General features: G+C 42.1%; 1 protein-coding gene across 4 annotated transcripts in view; it reads right to left on the bottom strand.

The window, feature by feature from the left end:
• Positions 1 to 12,431, bottom strand: part of TTBK1 (tau tubulin kinase 1) — a 118,277-nt gene that overhangs the window by 49,291 nt on the left and 56,555 nt on the right. For 2 of the 4 annotated variants that reach the window (XM_072857154.1, XM_072857151.1), the window contains 3 exons: positions 9,864 to 9,929; positions 8,234 to 8,326; positions 7,377 to 7,502 (listed from right to left, as the gene is read on the bottom strand). In XM_072857154.1, coding sequence (XP_072713255.1) covers positions 7,377 to 7,502; positions 8,234 to 8,326; positions 9,864 to 9,929 — 285 coding nt within the window. Of the gene's footprint in view, positions 1 to 7,376; positions 7,503 to 8,233; positions 8,327 to 9,863; positions 10,111 to 12,431 lie in introns of those variants that run through there. The other 2 variants (XM_072857152.1, XM_072857153.1) reach the window with 2 other exon arrangements.

The raw sequence follows: 12,431 nt of genomic DNA, 5'->3' as shown, positions 1-12,431 counted from the left end.
CGTGGTTAGCTTGCTTTGTCACAAGGACACACTAATGTTTCATGGTCACCACTAAGACATACAGGTCTGCAGAAGCAGAGCTCCTCCCTAGACAGTTAGTTGATCCCTAGCCTGTACTGTTCCTCATGTTTATTCCATCCCAAGTGCAGGACTTTGTACTTGGCCTTTGCTGAACCTCATGAGGTTCCTGTAAGCCCATCAAGGTCTCTCTGAGTATCAGTATTACCCTTCAGCATATAAGCTGCTTCTCCCATATTGGTATCTTCTGTGAACTGGCTGAGAGAGTGCTCTGTCCGCCTGTCCCATCATCCAGGTCTTCAGTGAAGACACTGAACACTGTTAGCTCCAGTAGTGTTCCCTGAGAGATACCACTAGTGGCTAGCCACCAACTGAACTTTGCACTGCTGATCACAACCCTCTGACACCCAGCAATCCAGACAATTTGCCACCAACCTTGTGGTCCGCTTATTCAAATCATCTCTTTCCAATCTGGCTACAAAGACGTTATGAGAGACTGTGTAAAGTCAAGGTAGATAACATTCACTGCTCTCTCCACATCCATAGAAGAAGTCACCTCCTCACAGAAGGCTAGTCGCGTTGGGCAGGTATGTTCTGTCCTGGATAAATTCATGCTGACTCTTCCCAGTCCTCTTCTAATCTTTCAAATACCTGGACATGCTTTCCAAAAGTAGTTATTTCATAATGAGTCCAGCATCCCTCTTCAGCAAGAAAATAATGCCCACCATAGCTATGCCTGTACACGCCACTCCATTAAGAATTTTTTAGTTTGTACACCATGGACATAAGGGTAGATAGAGGCTGACTTGACATATTTTCTTGTCAGGAACAGACCTAGCCTTTTGGTGTCTGCACAGAACACAAAACCAAGGAAAGTTATTATGAAGCATGTGCATACATGAACAGTGTTATCGTTTTTTTCAAAAACTTTATGAGTAACCATTTGATGGGGTTTGAGGCTAGATGAAGAGACTTCAGGGAAGGCTGAGCTCAGGTGATGAGGGAATGTAGGAAAAGGTAGTAGATGACCAAGTAACATCTTCTCATAAGACTTCCTTGATGCAGGAAGATATTCCAATTTCTCTCTACTGGTTGAGAATAATGTGTATGTCTTTCATCCATGCACCAGGTAAAAAAATTTATATACACCTAATTGTAACCTAAAAATTAGGCTCAAATCATGAAGCTACCAGACAGGACTAACCTCCAGTACACCCAACACCACATGCCGACAGGGACCTATGAAAGAAAGCCGTTATCACGGTGCCTGTAGTTGGTCTTACTTGGAAAAGAGCTTCCAAGTCATAGGGAAGTTGTGGTGGAAGACCAACAGTTTGGATAGGTCTCACTGGGAATTCCTCATATACAAATGAAATGTTGGCCATTCTGGAATCCTGGGAGGTAACAGGTAAGGCACAAGGCACTGTATTTCATTCAGAGTAGCTGCACTATACAGCAATCACTAGACCTCTCCAGGATCCAGAAAGAGAAGGGAGGCAATGGCTACAGATGCAGATCAGATCCTCTTCCCCACCTACAGGGTAAGCAGAGATCCATAGCACCCCAGTGAGAAGAAATACAGAATTTTCCCTTGGAAGGTTATCAGAGTCACAGGAGAATGTTATTGAAACAGGGGTAGAGCATGGACTGGATCAGCTTTGCCCCTTCAGGGCTGTTTAGACTCCTGAGCTTCCTATTGGGCCAGATTTAACAACAGAATGGGATAAGCAGTAAAGAAAATACATCGGATAAACCAAACTGCGGCACAGCAATGGGAACTAGGGAACCCTTGTGGTACCTTTCCCTGCCTAGCACTGGACAAGGACTCATGACTCAGTAGATTTAGGTTGGTGAGGGCATGGCTTGTCAGGCCATGTGCTGGGTCTAGACCAGGTCACATCAGAGCACATCAACTTCCACAAGACAATGTGTAATTCCAACTCTTTGAGTATCAAAACCACTAATGGGATAAAAAAAAAGAGGCCCAACATGTTTCTCTATTAAGGATGTTAATGTCCATGGGGACATAAAGCTTAATTGCACATTTTGTAGTAGCATACCATGTACCATACCATAGAATGAGAGAGAAGCAGCCAATTGTGCAGAAGTTACCCATTAAACTGTTGTGATACAACTTGTCAAATGCCTTCTCCTGGCCAAGGTTCAGAAAATGAATCACAGTCAATCCTGAAATATCAGGTGAAAAGGGTCCCAAAACAGTTATGGATTGTCCAGATGCTCCAGCCTTGAATTCTTTGGGGCTCATCTAGGAAGATGGAATCTTTCAGCACAAACTTCAGGTGTGGGAAGTTGCTCTTGCTCAAGTTTCTAATCTGCATTGTAATCCCCAACACAGTATATAAATATTAGGCACACCTAATATTGTGGCAGGGGTCCCCTTTTGACAAGGGAATCCTCCTGATATGCGTTTGTCAGCCGTAGAGGGATGCCTGCAGAGAAAACACTGAGCCTATGACGGAAGACTTCCAATAACTTGGCCAGCATGAAAGAGGTCAAACTGGCACTAGTTGTCCACAGGGAGTCTTTCCCAAATACTCTGACGATATCTGGTATTGACTGGATCTTAAAGGAAGAGGTCCATGTACAAAGCTCTTACCTTCCCACATCTGCTATGGATGTGTACAAGACAGCCAGTCTCGCATACAATCACAGGTGATGTGATCACTTTTTCTTGGGTGAAATGCAATTCACAATCCACCAGCTGAGGGAATCTGATGGGCTCCCAGGCAAAGGCACCCCAATTTCTATAATCTTCCAGGACAAAAGGTCTTTCCTTTTCTGATACTCATTGCAAAAAGATGAATCTTTGGGGAAAGAAGCCAGCTACCTCCCCAACCATACCTGAAACTATGCCTCCACCAGTAGGACCCAGCATGCAACTGTAGTAGAAAAGATTTTCATGCACTTTTCTCACATCGTATCTTCACTATGCCAGGGAAAATGCATGTCTCTTGCTGTCACATGAATCAGAAAACACAAAAATGTTGCTCTAATGCCCACATCCTCCTGCTGTGAAAGTGCTAAAAGTTTGATCCATGAACCAATACTGACAATGATCCATTAAAGGGACAGGCCTGATGTCAGAGGCCATGAGCTCAAGAAGTGCAAAAACACAAGGTGTAAGAAAGATCTATCACATGACAGCTCAACACTATTTTATTCTACCATCATTTTCTTCGCCTATGTCTAGGCAAAGCTTGTGCCATCTATCTGTCAAGAAAGTAGTGGTCTCCAGTCACACTTAGTCTTCAGTTACAGCCTGGTATCTCTCTCTTCTGACACGATCTCAGGGGCCCAGAACTGATAAAATCACTAGTCAGCACAGAGTGTGCTCAGGGAGATCTAAAATGGCAAGGGAAGGCAGATGACTACTGACAAACACTTTTTGATGGCTTGGCCTTGGGGCATAGATGTCAATAGTTAAGAACTAGACCTAGAGCCACAGTCTGTGACCAAGTATGATTTTGGCAACTTTCACCTCCATGGGGAGTAGGTCCAGGAAGAACAGGCTCACTATCCCATCAGCTTCTGGGCCCAGCTAAGATCACTGGCTAAGTAAGACTGAACCTGCTGCAGATACACGATGGAGTAATCCCCTTTTCCCCCCAAGGCAGGTGACTACTTGGATGCTGCAGAGACTCAGCCCGTAGTCCCGATGTTATTTTCATGCGTTAAGGAAGATTATGATCTTCCCAGTCAGAGCTGGTAGGGGAAAAGACAGTAGTGTGATTACTTAATTGAGGCAAACGAGAGATAATCATGGTGGCTAACAAGTGCAAAAAAGAAAAAAAAACAATCACACAGGGACAAGGATGTGAGTAGGAGAATTGCAAAACTAGGAGACAGAGAGGAGAGAATTCACACAAAGACAGAAAAAGCCATAAACCAGGCTAAGTGCGGGATGGAGAGAGAGGGAGAAATACGGCTCTCATTGTGGGAGAGGACTGTTTTTTGTTCGTTTGTTTGGGGGGTTTTTTTGGTGTTGTTTTTTTTTTTTTTAAACAACAATACAGAGAAGGAAAGATGGGGAGGAGGAAGTCATAGGGTCACTGAGATGAAGTACCTGTATTGCCTTCCACCCCTAAAACTTTTTTCCTGTGACAGTGATAAAACAAGTCTGAAGATAGCAGATGCAGTTGCTTTTTCCTTCATGCAACAGTTAAGGTGTGCTGCACAATGGTGGTGAGGGCTATAGGTGTATTTCACCCCTCTCCCTTTCCCATCCTTCACACTAGCATATCTGCTTAGATGGACAATCCCAGATGCTGATGGTGGCAGAGCTGAAGAAAAAGATTGCAAACTTCAGGGCATGGACCACTTGGAGCAAGGAGGACAGCAGCACTGGCCAGCCCCCTATTGTCTGTCCTCATTTACAAAGAAGCAAGAAAGGAGGGGCTGACCCAGTATGGCTCTTCTTACATTCATGTCTGGCCTCTTTCTAAAGCCAAAAGCATCCTATGATATCCAGCATCCTGCAAAGCCAGAAGACATGCATCAGGAGAAGTTAGAGAGATAATACATCAGAATTCAGACAGTGAGGGATGAGGGAGCAATCAGAATGATCTTATTATCGGATGCTCACATGCAGCATTTATGCATCATTCCCAACTTCAAAATGATGGGGGTGGGAGAGGAGGGATTTTATCAAAACTTCATGCTACTGCAAAAGAAGCCAAAGCTTTACTTGGTACACAGAGATGGGAACAATCAAAACTCCATTGCCACTGGATAAAACAGATAGAATATTAGAAAGTCTTAGGAATGGAATAGAATATCATAATGGCAGTTTATCACTTAATGGGCTACACACATCTTGAACATGCAACGCTGGCAAGTCCCCACCTCACAAAGGTACAATTGGACAAGGTTCAGAGGAGGACACAAACCAAAGGTGAGGAAAGGTTTCCTTCTGGGCAAAAAGCAAGTAAGTAGACTAGGATCCTTCAGTCTGGGCAAAAGAGTAACTGAAGAGCAATACCATGGAGGTCTGTAAGATTCTGTGTGGCTGAGAAGCTGGAGAAGGGCTAGGGACCATCACAGTTATGTCCGAGATGTAAGGGGCATTAAATAAGGCTGGCAGGTGGCAAGCTTAGAACAAACAGAAGAAAGTAGTTCTTCTCACAGCAAGGACTTACGCTGTGGTGCCTCCCTGTTACACGGTGGCTGCTAAAGGTTTACATGAATTCAGGAGGAGACTGGACAAGTTCATGGAAGACAAATTCATTGAGGGCTATGAAACAGAGACATTTTTGGTTTAGGAGATTCTTGAGCCTCAAGGATCCTTGATCCTTGAGCTTTGAGAGTTTTCTGGGGAAATGTCACTGAATGCTCATTCTTTTATATTCTTCCCACAGCCAACGCTGTTGGAGACATGCTACTAGGCCAGACAAACCTTTTCTCCAGCCCAGTGAAGCTGCCCTTTCATTGTAATTTCTCTCAAAGAGGAGAATTCGGAGGTCGACTAGAGCTGGGTAGCTATATGAAACACCAAACCTGGAGTCATAATCCTCACCTGGTGATTAGCATACATCTTAAATTGAAATATGTTAAAGAACTAAGAAGGGAAATGGTGAACTGTAACTTCAAATTATATTCATATATATTTTATTCTTTTTTTTTCCTTATTTCTTATTTTTTTCTTATTTCCTTATTTCTAATCTTGTCACTCCAATTTTTAAAAAAACATGACTTCATATTAGTAGACATACTTCACCAATTTCCCTAATTTCCCTGAGGGTCTGGTACTGGTGACAAATTCACATGCCATCTGAAATACTTTTAAATCTTTCACAGTAATAAATCCAGATAAATCAATGTAAAGACATCTCTGGAGTGGAGATGTTTGGAGAATTTGCTGGCTGGAATAGGCCTCCAAGTCAAGCTAGAAGAATCAGTGTTTGGTGGCAAGCTGCAGGTGTCAGACTTTTGTGGGGAGTTCCCTTTTGGAGGCTTCTTCCCAGAGCTGCACCTGCAAGAAACTGAAGGCGAAGAGGCAATTCACAGCTTCAGACAAATCCCTTACTGTGAAAGAGTTGTTCGTGATTTGTACTGGACTAAAATTGTCTGGAAACATCTCCTTCCATTTCCACCTCAAGGATGGCTTTTCAGTACCATTAGGACACAATTATTTTAAACTGGAATAGAATATAGGAGGATGTAGGTTCAAAAGGAGCTTTGGAGATCTCTAATCCAACCATCTGCTCAAAGCAGGACTAATTGCAAAGTCAGATCAAGTTCCTCATGCAGTCGACTTTTGGAAATCCCCAAGGATGGAAATTCCACAGCTTCTCTAGGTACCTGTTCCGTACTTAAGAACCCTCATTCTGATTCCCTCCCCCAGATTTAGTCACAATTTCCCTTGCTGCCTCCGAGAAAAGTCTGACTATTCTCCCCATAACGATCCTTGAGGCAGTGGAAGACAGCAATCAGATCCCCTCTTTCGCTTTTCTTCTCCAGCCTAAACAAATCCAGCTCCCTCAGCATCTCCTCAGTCCACCTCCAGCCCTCTATAGCCCATCATCTTATTATTTGTTATTTTTCCACTGTATTATCCAAAAAGTATTTAACTTTTTTTTTTTCTTTTTTTTTAAAGAGTTGTGGTTGCTATGCTGCAACATGTACGTGGCTAAAATACAAAAGCACTGTTGGAGAGACTTTGCTGGAACACCCTCCTACCATTTTCCCACTCATCTGATGTGCTATCAACAGGGGCAGGCACTCATATAAGACTGCACAGATCTGCTAATAAAATGTTGTTTTCATCACTCTGGCTTTAATGTACAGAGAAAACCACTGTGATAAAAAAGGGACACAGAATCAAGTTGCCTCAGTTATATTGTGTTAGTTGAGCTATTGTAACTGATCACATATGTGCTGATAGCAAACAGTGAATGGGAGGAAAAAAAAATATCTTAAGATGAATATTCAAGAAAGAGATAATAATAGCTAAGGCCCATATGAGTCTGCAAGAAAACAAAGGGGTTGGTGTGCACTGTTGAGCTGTTGGCGTAGGCTCTTTGCAGACTTTGGCAAGCTGTGCTAAAATTCCATCACATTTGGAGTATCTCAATACTTTTGTGTGTTAATGAAAGCCAAAAGTACTCTGTTGCTTGGGAAGAGCTTTCTGGTCTGGAGTACAGGATTATTTTGGACAGGGTGGTGGAAGGAGAGGAAAAAACTTTTGAGATGTTGAAGAACTGTACAGTCCAACCTTTTTCTCCTGGTCCTAGGAAAGACATTCCTCAGCGAGATATGAACACGTGCATAGAAATGTTAGAAAATCCAAATGCCAATCCAGAGTGCCATGCATCAGACTGGTAACAAAGAAAGGCTCCTACCTGATAGTCTGGCTTGGTGAAGTAGTCTAGGCTTGCAATATGATCCAGAAAAAGGTGGAACTCTGAAGGCATGTGTTTTAGCAGCATTCGGTGTTCATACTTTTCTTTTATCATGCCAACCTGCTCCTGGAAAAAAGAAAATATTTCAGAGCCAAGAATCTCTTCTATTGCTTCATATTCATTCAGTCTTATCATTCCTGGAATACCATCTAGTCTTATCGTTCCTGGAACACTGCCCCTTCATAGACCCAGCACTGTGTCTACACACTTCTCCTGTTTGGTGTCCCTAGCAAAGTGAGGTTGATCACTGCAGACAAAGATCAAAGGGGAATCCCGAGTCAGAAACACTCTTCAGAAGCTGTCCCTTTAGTAGAGCCTTCTGCACAGGTGACCTATTTCTTTCCAGGGATTTTATTCTCTAGCACAAAGTATTTCCAAGACAACATGAACAGTTAGCTTCATCCTGTTTAACTTTCCAGTTGCAATTCCCATTTGACTTGTTTGGCATGGCAAACCATTATCCTCTCACCTTTCTAAAGGCTCTGTTTATTTGTCAAAAGGACAGGTAAGCCTTTCCACTTTTGTTGTTTGTTTTGCCAGAACAAAGTCAAAGTTGCTTGATCAAATATGATTAACACCATGCATAAGAAAATGTCTAGCTACTCCAAATAAGACAAGCTCCACACTGTGCGTCAGAACACACAAAAGCAGGTTAGCATCTCGCAACAAGATCTGATGAAAAGCAGAATCTGGCTTTACTTCAGCAAAAAGTTGCACTGAGCTGCAGGAGGAATAATAAGAGTCATAATAATAAAAATGTAGCACCCTATCTTAAGCACAGACACTAGGTTTCCTACCTTATCTTTGATCTTTCGCCATGGAAGCTGACCAACCGCAAACTCCACCAACATGTAAAAGAGGGACCACAGATCATCATGTCTACCCATCTCCTGGAGAAAAGAGAGATGAAGACTGAGGAGCAAAGTTCCATGCTGCTCAGTAACCCAGATGTGCTCTCTGGATGAGCTACCTCATTTTAAAAAGCAGGAAGTCAATCATACTTCCCATTCAGTGATTAAAGAAGCCAGATTAAAGACTAAAGATGCAAAACCAAGCATTTATTAAACTTGGCAATGTCAACAGAGTCACCTGAATAACCTCATTTGTTTTCCTTTTTGTGAATATACTAGGAAAGAGTTTTTTATCTATACAAAGCACAAGTCTTCCATAAGACTCTCCCTCACTGAGTACACAGTAGTGGAACATTTATTAATGGGATGTGGAATAACCTCGATTAAGAAAAAAAACCCCAAACTGTGTGTAGAAAGTCTTTTTTATTAGTATTTTTGAGCTAAATATCATTCAAACTCTTTTCACAAGACAGCATTTACTCAAGGGCTTTTGCAAAACAGTCATCATCAAGCACCACAAAATTTACAGATGTATAACATTTCCACATACCACTCTCCTCCTGGCCTAGCAAATGCGAAATTGAAACATGGGGATTAAGGCTGCAATTGTCAAAGCACACGAAGTAATTTTTGGTGCTCGACATCCAATGTCTAGAACATGATTTCTCAGAATAGCATGCATTATACAGCAATTTTTGTGTCTAAACATACCTTCAGCTGATGCCAGCTATAGCTGGCACTATTCAGCTCTTCCAAAAATTATACCCCAGGTTTCTCAGTGTCTCCCAAGAAACAGAATGAATTCATGATGGCATTCAACTGCCCTCCCCACAACACACTTTCCACCTGCAGACAATAACTCCTTTCCCTAAAAAAACTTGAAACTTCCTCATGTGTCACAGGTCATCCTACAGACTCATCCCAAAGAAGGCCAGAAACCTGGAGGTAATGCAGGAGAGCTCATAGTTTCCATCTGGCAAGCACTTAGCAGAAGAACCAGAGGACTTACAGCTTACTGTCTACACGGGAACATTACTGAAATAGGACAAACAAGTGTTTTGAGAAGAATGTTGGATGAGACTTCTGGAAGTGTTTAGAATTAAACGGTTCAGACACTATGTAAATAGTGGCTCTTTTCAGGGAAAAATAAACCTAGCTTTCACTAGGTGGCTCTTCACCTGATGGCATGATGTTAATATTAAAAATTCCAGGTGGAGAATGGATTTGGGGACCTGGCACTTGATAATTCACAGCCAAGTTCTGCTAGAAACTAGCAGCAAGCAGCTTGGCACTTAACCCGATTTCCACTTTAGTGTGGGGTTTTTTTCCCCTTAAAAAAGTGTATGATAATGCAATAATTACAATTATTAAGGCTGCCAACTAGAGAGGATCCAATAACTGAATCATAATTTTGATTTTACAGTCAACAGCCTTGACCACTTAATGGAATTAATCTGATATACTAACTTCTGTAGAAGAACTCAGAACTCAGGCCTCTTACTCCTCTGCTCCTGAAAAGAGGTTTCTGAGGAGAACTAACCTTGCTGTTAACACCTTATAATCCCAAAATACTCACTCGGTTTTTGTGTGCATTCACCGAAGCGTAGCGGACCGTTCCTCGAAAACCAGCAACATTGCGAGGCTGAAGGGAGACAACAGAAAATCTCAGAGACAGAGCAGATTACTAAATCCCTTGCGCAGCTAACTCCTGAGAAATTCTCATCTATACTGTTATTTCCTATGTACCCAAGGGATACAAAGCTCTTACTGCCTTCATCTGCTCTAGCAGCCAGCTAAACAGGCAGCATTCTCCAATTCTGCATTTCTAGAAAAGCTTATTTTAGAGAGAGGGCAAGGTGGTTACAGTGATAAGTTAGAATAGTAATAGTCTAGGCATAGAGCTAAGAACATTATCCAAGATCATATTTTCCTTTTTAAACTCCAGGTCAAGGGAAAAGCTAGTAAAGAAGCACAAGTGCAAAACTGAGTCATGAATAGCGTGAGCTAAGCAAAGCCTGAGGGCAGCCTGGTCAGGACAAGAACGGGGATCCCCTACTCTGACTCAGGGCAGATGACCATACGCATTTGCTAACACTGCTTGTCAACATCCTCTGTAAGACTTACAGAGGACCTCTGTAAATTAAGAACCTCTGACTTTCAGAGTTCTTGCTTTTTTCCAGAGTCTTCCTAGTATATCCTAAACCATGCATCTTTATTTTCTCTTTCTCTGATCCTCTTGTTCTTCATGTACTCGGGGAGTGAAGGCTTGATATAGCGGCCTTGGGAAGAAGGCAGTCCTCCTGTGACTATTCCTCTGAGCTGGAGGCTTTCTCTGTTCTGGGGGCTGAGCAACACTTCCAACTCTTTCCACTGCTGCCCTCACAAGAACATTAGACCATGTGAGTTCACTTACTGAAGATGTCATTGTTCTGAAAAAATTGCATTTAAATAATGACATCCACCAAATCCTTTCACCTTAGCTAGAAGCACCAGAGTTAACAGCAGTGCTTTCAAAATTCATGTGGCAAAACCAGGTTCAGGCCCAGACATCTTCCACCATAAGGCTAAGCTTGGGCAAAGAACTAAACATACTCATAATTAAGATCCTACTCTCGCAGCAATTTGAGCACATTAATAACAACTCTCACTGGGTAACTTGCCCCACTTAGGTCAGTTGATTCATGTTTGTTCTTTCAGCTGTGCCTTATGCTTTCAGAACTAAGCCTAAAACTCTGTACTTTTATTCTAGGGTACCCTTCTGTCAGTTTAAATACATACAATTCAGTTGCTTCCTTTTGGGTACAGGGAAGTTGCTCTGAGTGACAATACTCTCAGCAAGAATAAAACTTCAAATGTTTTTTAAACAAGTTCACCAACACTGTGCCACTAACACACACCTGAATGGCGTATAATGCAGCTCTTAAGTTATAGTGACTCCAAGCAAAAAAAGCTACAAGTCTCTTACAGCTCCTTTACATTAATCAAACACTCCACAAGGAGAACCCATATGCATATCCCATGCACTTAATGGAGCATTTAATCTTGCACTACACCAGCTTGAGCTATAAGCTACTTATTTAGCAGCAGGTAATAGTCGAGATAGTATATTCATGATCATGTACCTCATTCCTCCTGGAGCATACATTTAGGATTCCCACTGAAAAATTACTGCAAAATATTTTTCAGAATTCCAGTGAATTCACTGATGTGAGTTCCTGAAAAGCAGAATACTGGCCACTGGAATACATCTGTTGGAATCAGCCATCACCGTAAATGTCCTCTACATATTCAAAAGCAAGAGGACATTCCTCTTTTCCATTATGAGTGGAAGCTAGTGTGTTTGGATACTTTTCATGAGCCATACAATAAGAGGGTATTGTGAACAATTCTAGTGTGTAACCCACAATGTTTTCAGAACAAATATTGTTCAATGTTTGCAGTCCATGGGAGTCTGTCTTTCATGTTCTTTCCCTACTTCAATGTCCTCAGTGTGTATGTACTCAGTGTGTATGTGTATGTCCTCAGTGTGTATGTATCAACTGTGTATGTACTGAACCAAGTACCACATGTGCTGGTTTCAGTATGGTTGGCAATGTCTCTGAAAATCTTTTTAGATCAATACTTACTATTTCTGGCAGACAGGCTATCTTTGCAGTGTTTAATTAGATCTATTCTGAAACCAACTCTAGGCAGTTTGCAAATGTATTCCCCTCCTCTTTCAGAAGCAAACCAAAAGCCCAGCCATCTTTTAACTGTCCCACAGCCAACATGAAACAGTTCACCAAGGCAGTCCTGCAGCTGAACCCAAAGGGCATTCTCTCCAGTCCTCTCTCATGTGGTACCTCAGTGAAGGGAGAGCACTGCAACTGAGCAAGACTTTGCAATTGTTTTGACAGGACGTTTACAGCTTTGAACAAAATAGGCAGATGCTAACCGTGTTAACAGCATCTTTTTCTCATAAAGGTTTCACCTCTTTTAACCATATTTGACTGCCCTGCCAGTCACAAAGCAATTAGTTATGCCTTTTGAATGTGTTGCTAATCACTGCAATCAAATATTTCCATGGCTGTGGAGATACCTTGTTTTTCATCCAAACAAACAGCTCCTGCCTGAGCATTTATTGTAGCACATGCTGTATGCCCAA

Source organism: Ciconia boyciana, chromosome 3 (assembly GCF_034638445.1).
Source record: "Ciconia boyciana chromosome 3, ASM3463844v1, whole genome shotgun sequence".
NCBI classification, from domain to species: Eukaryota; Metazoa; Chordata; class Aves; order Ciconiiformes; family Ciconiidae; genus Ciconia; species Ciconia boyciana.
The sequence above is the reverse complement of the archived record's forward strand: the minus strand, read 5'-3'. Positions and strand labels throughout refer to the sequence as shown.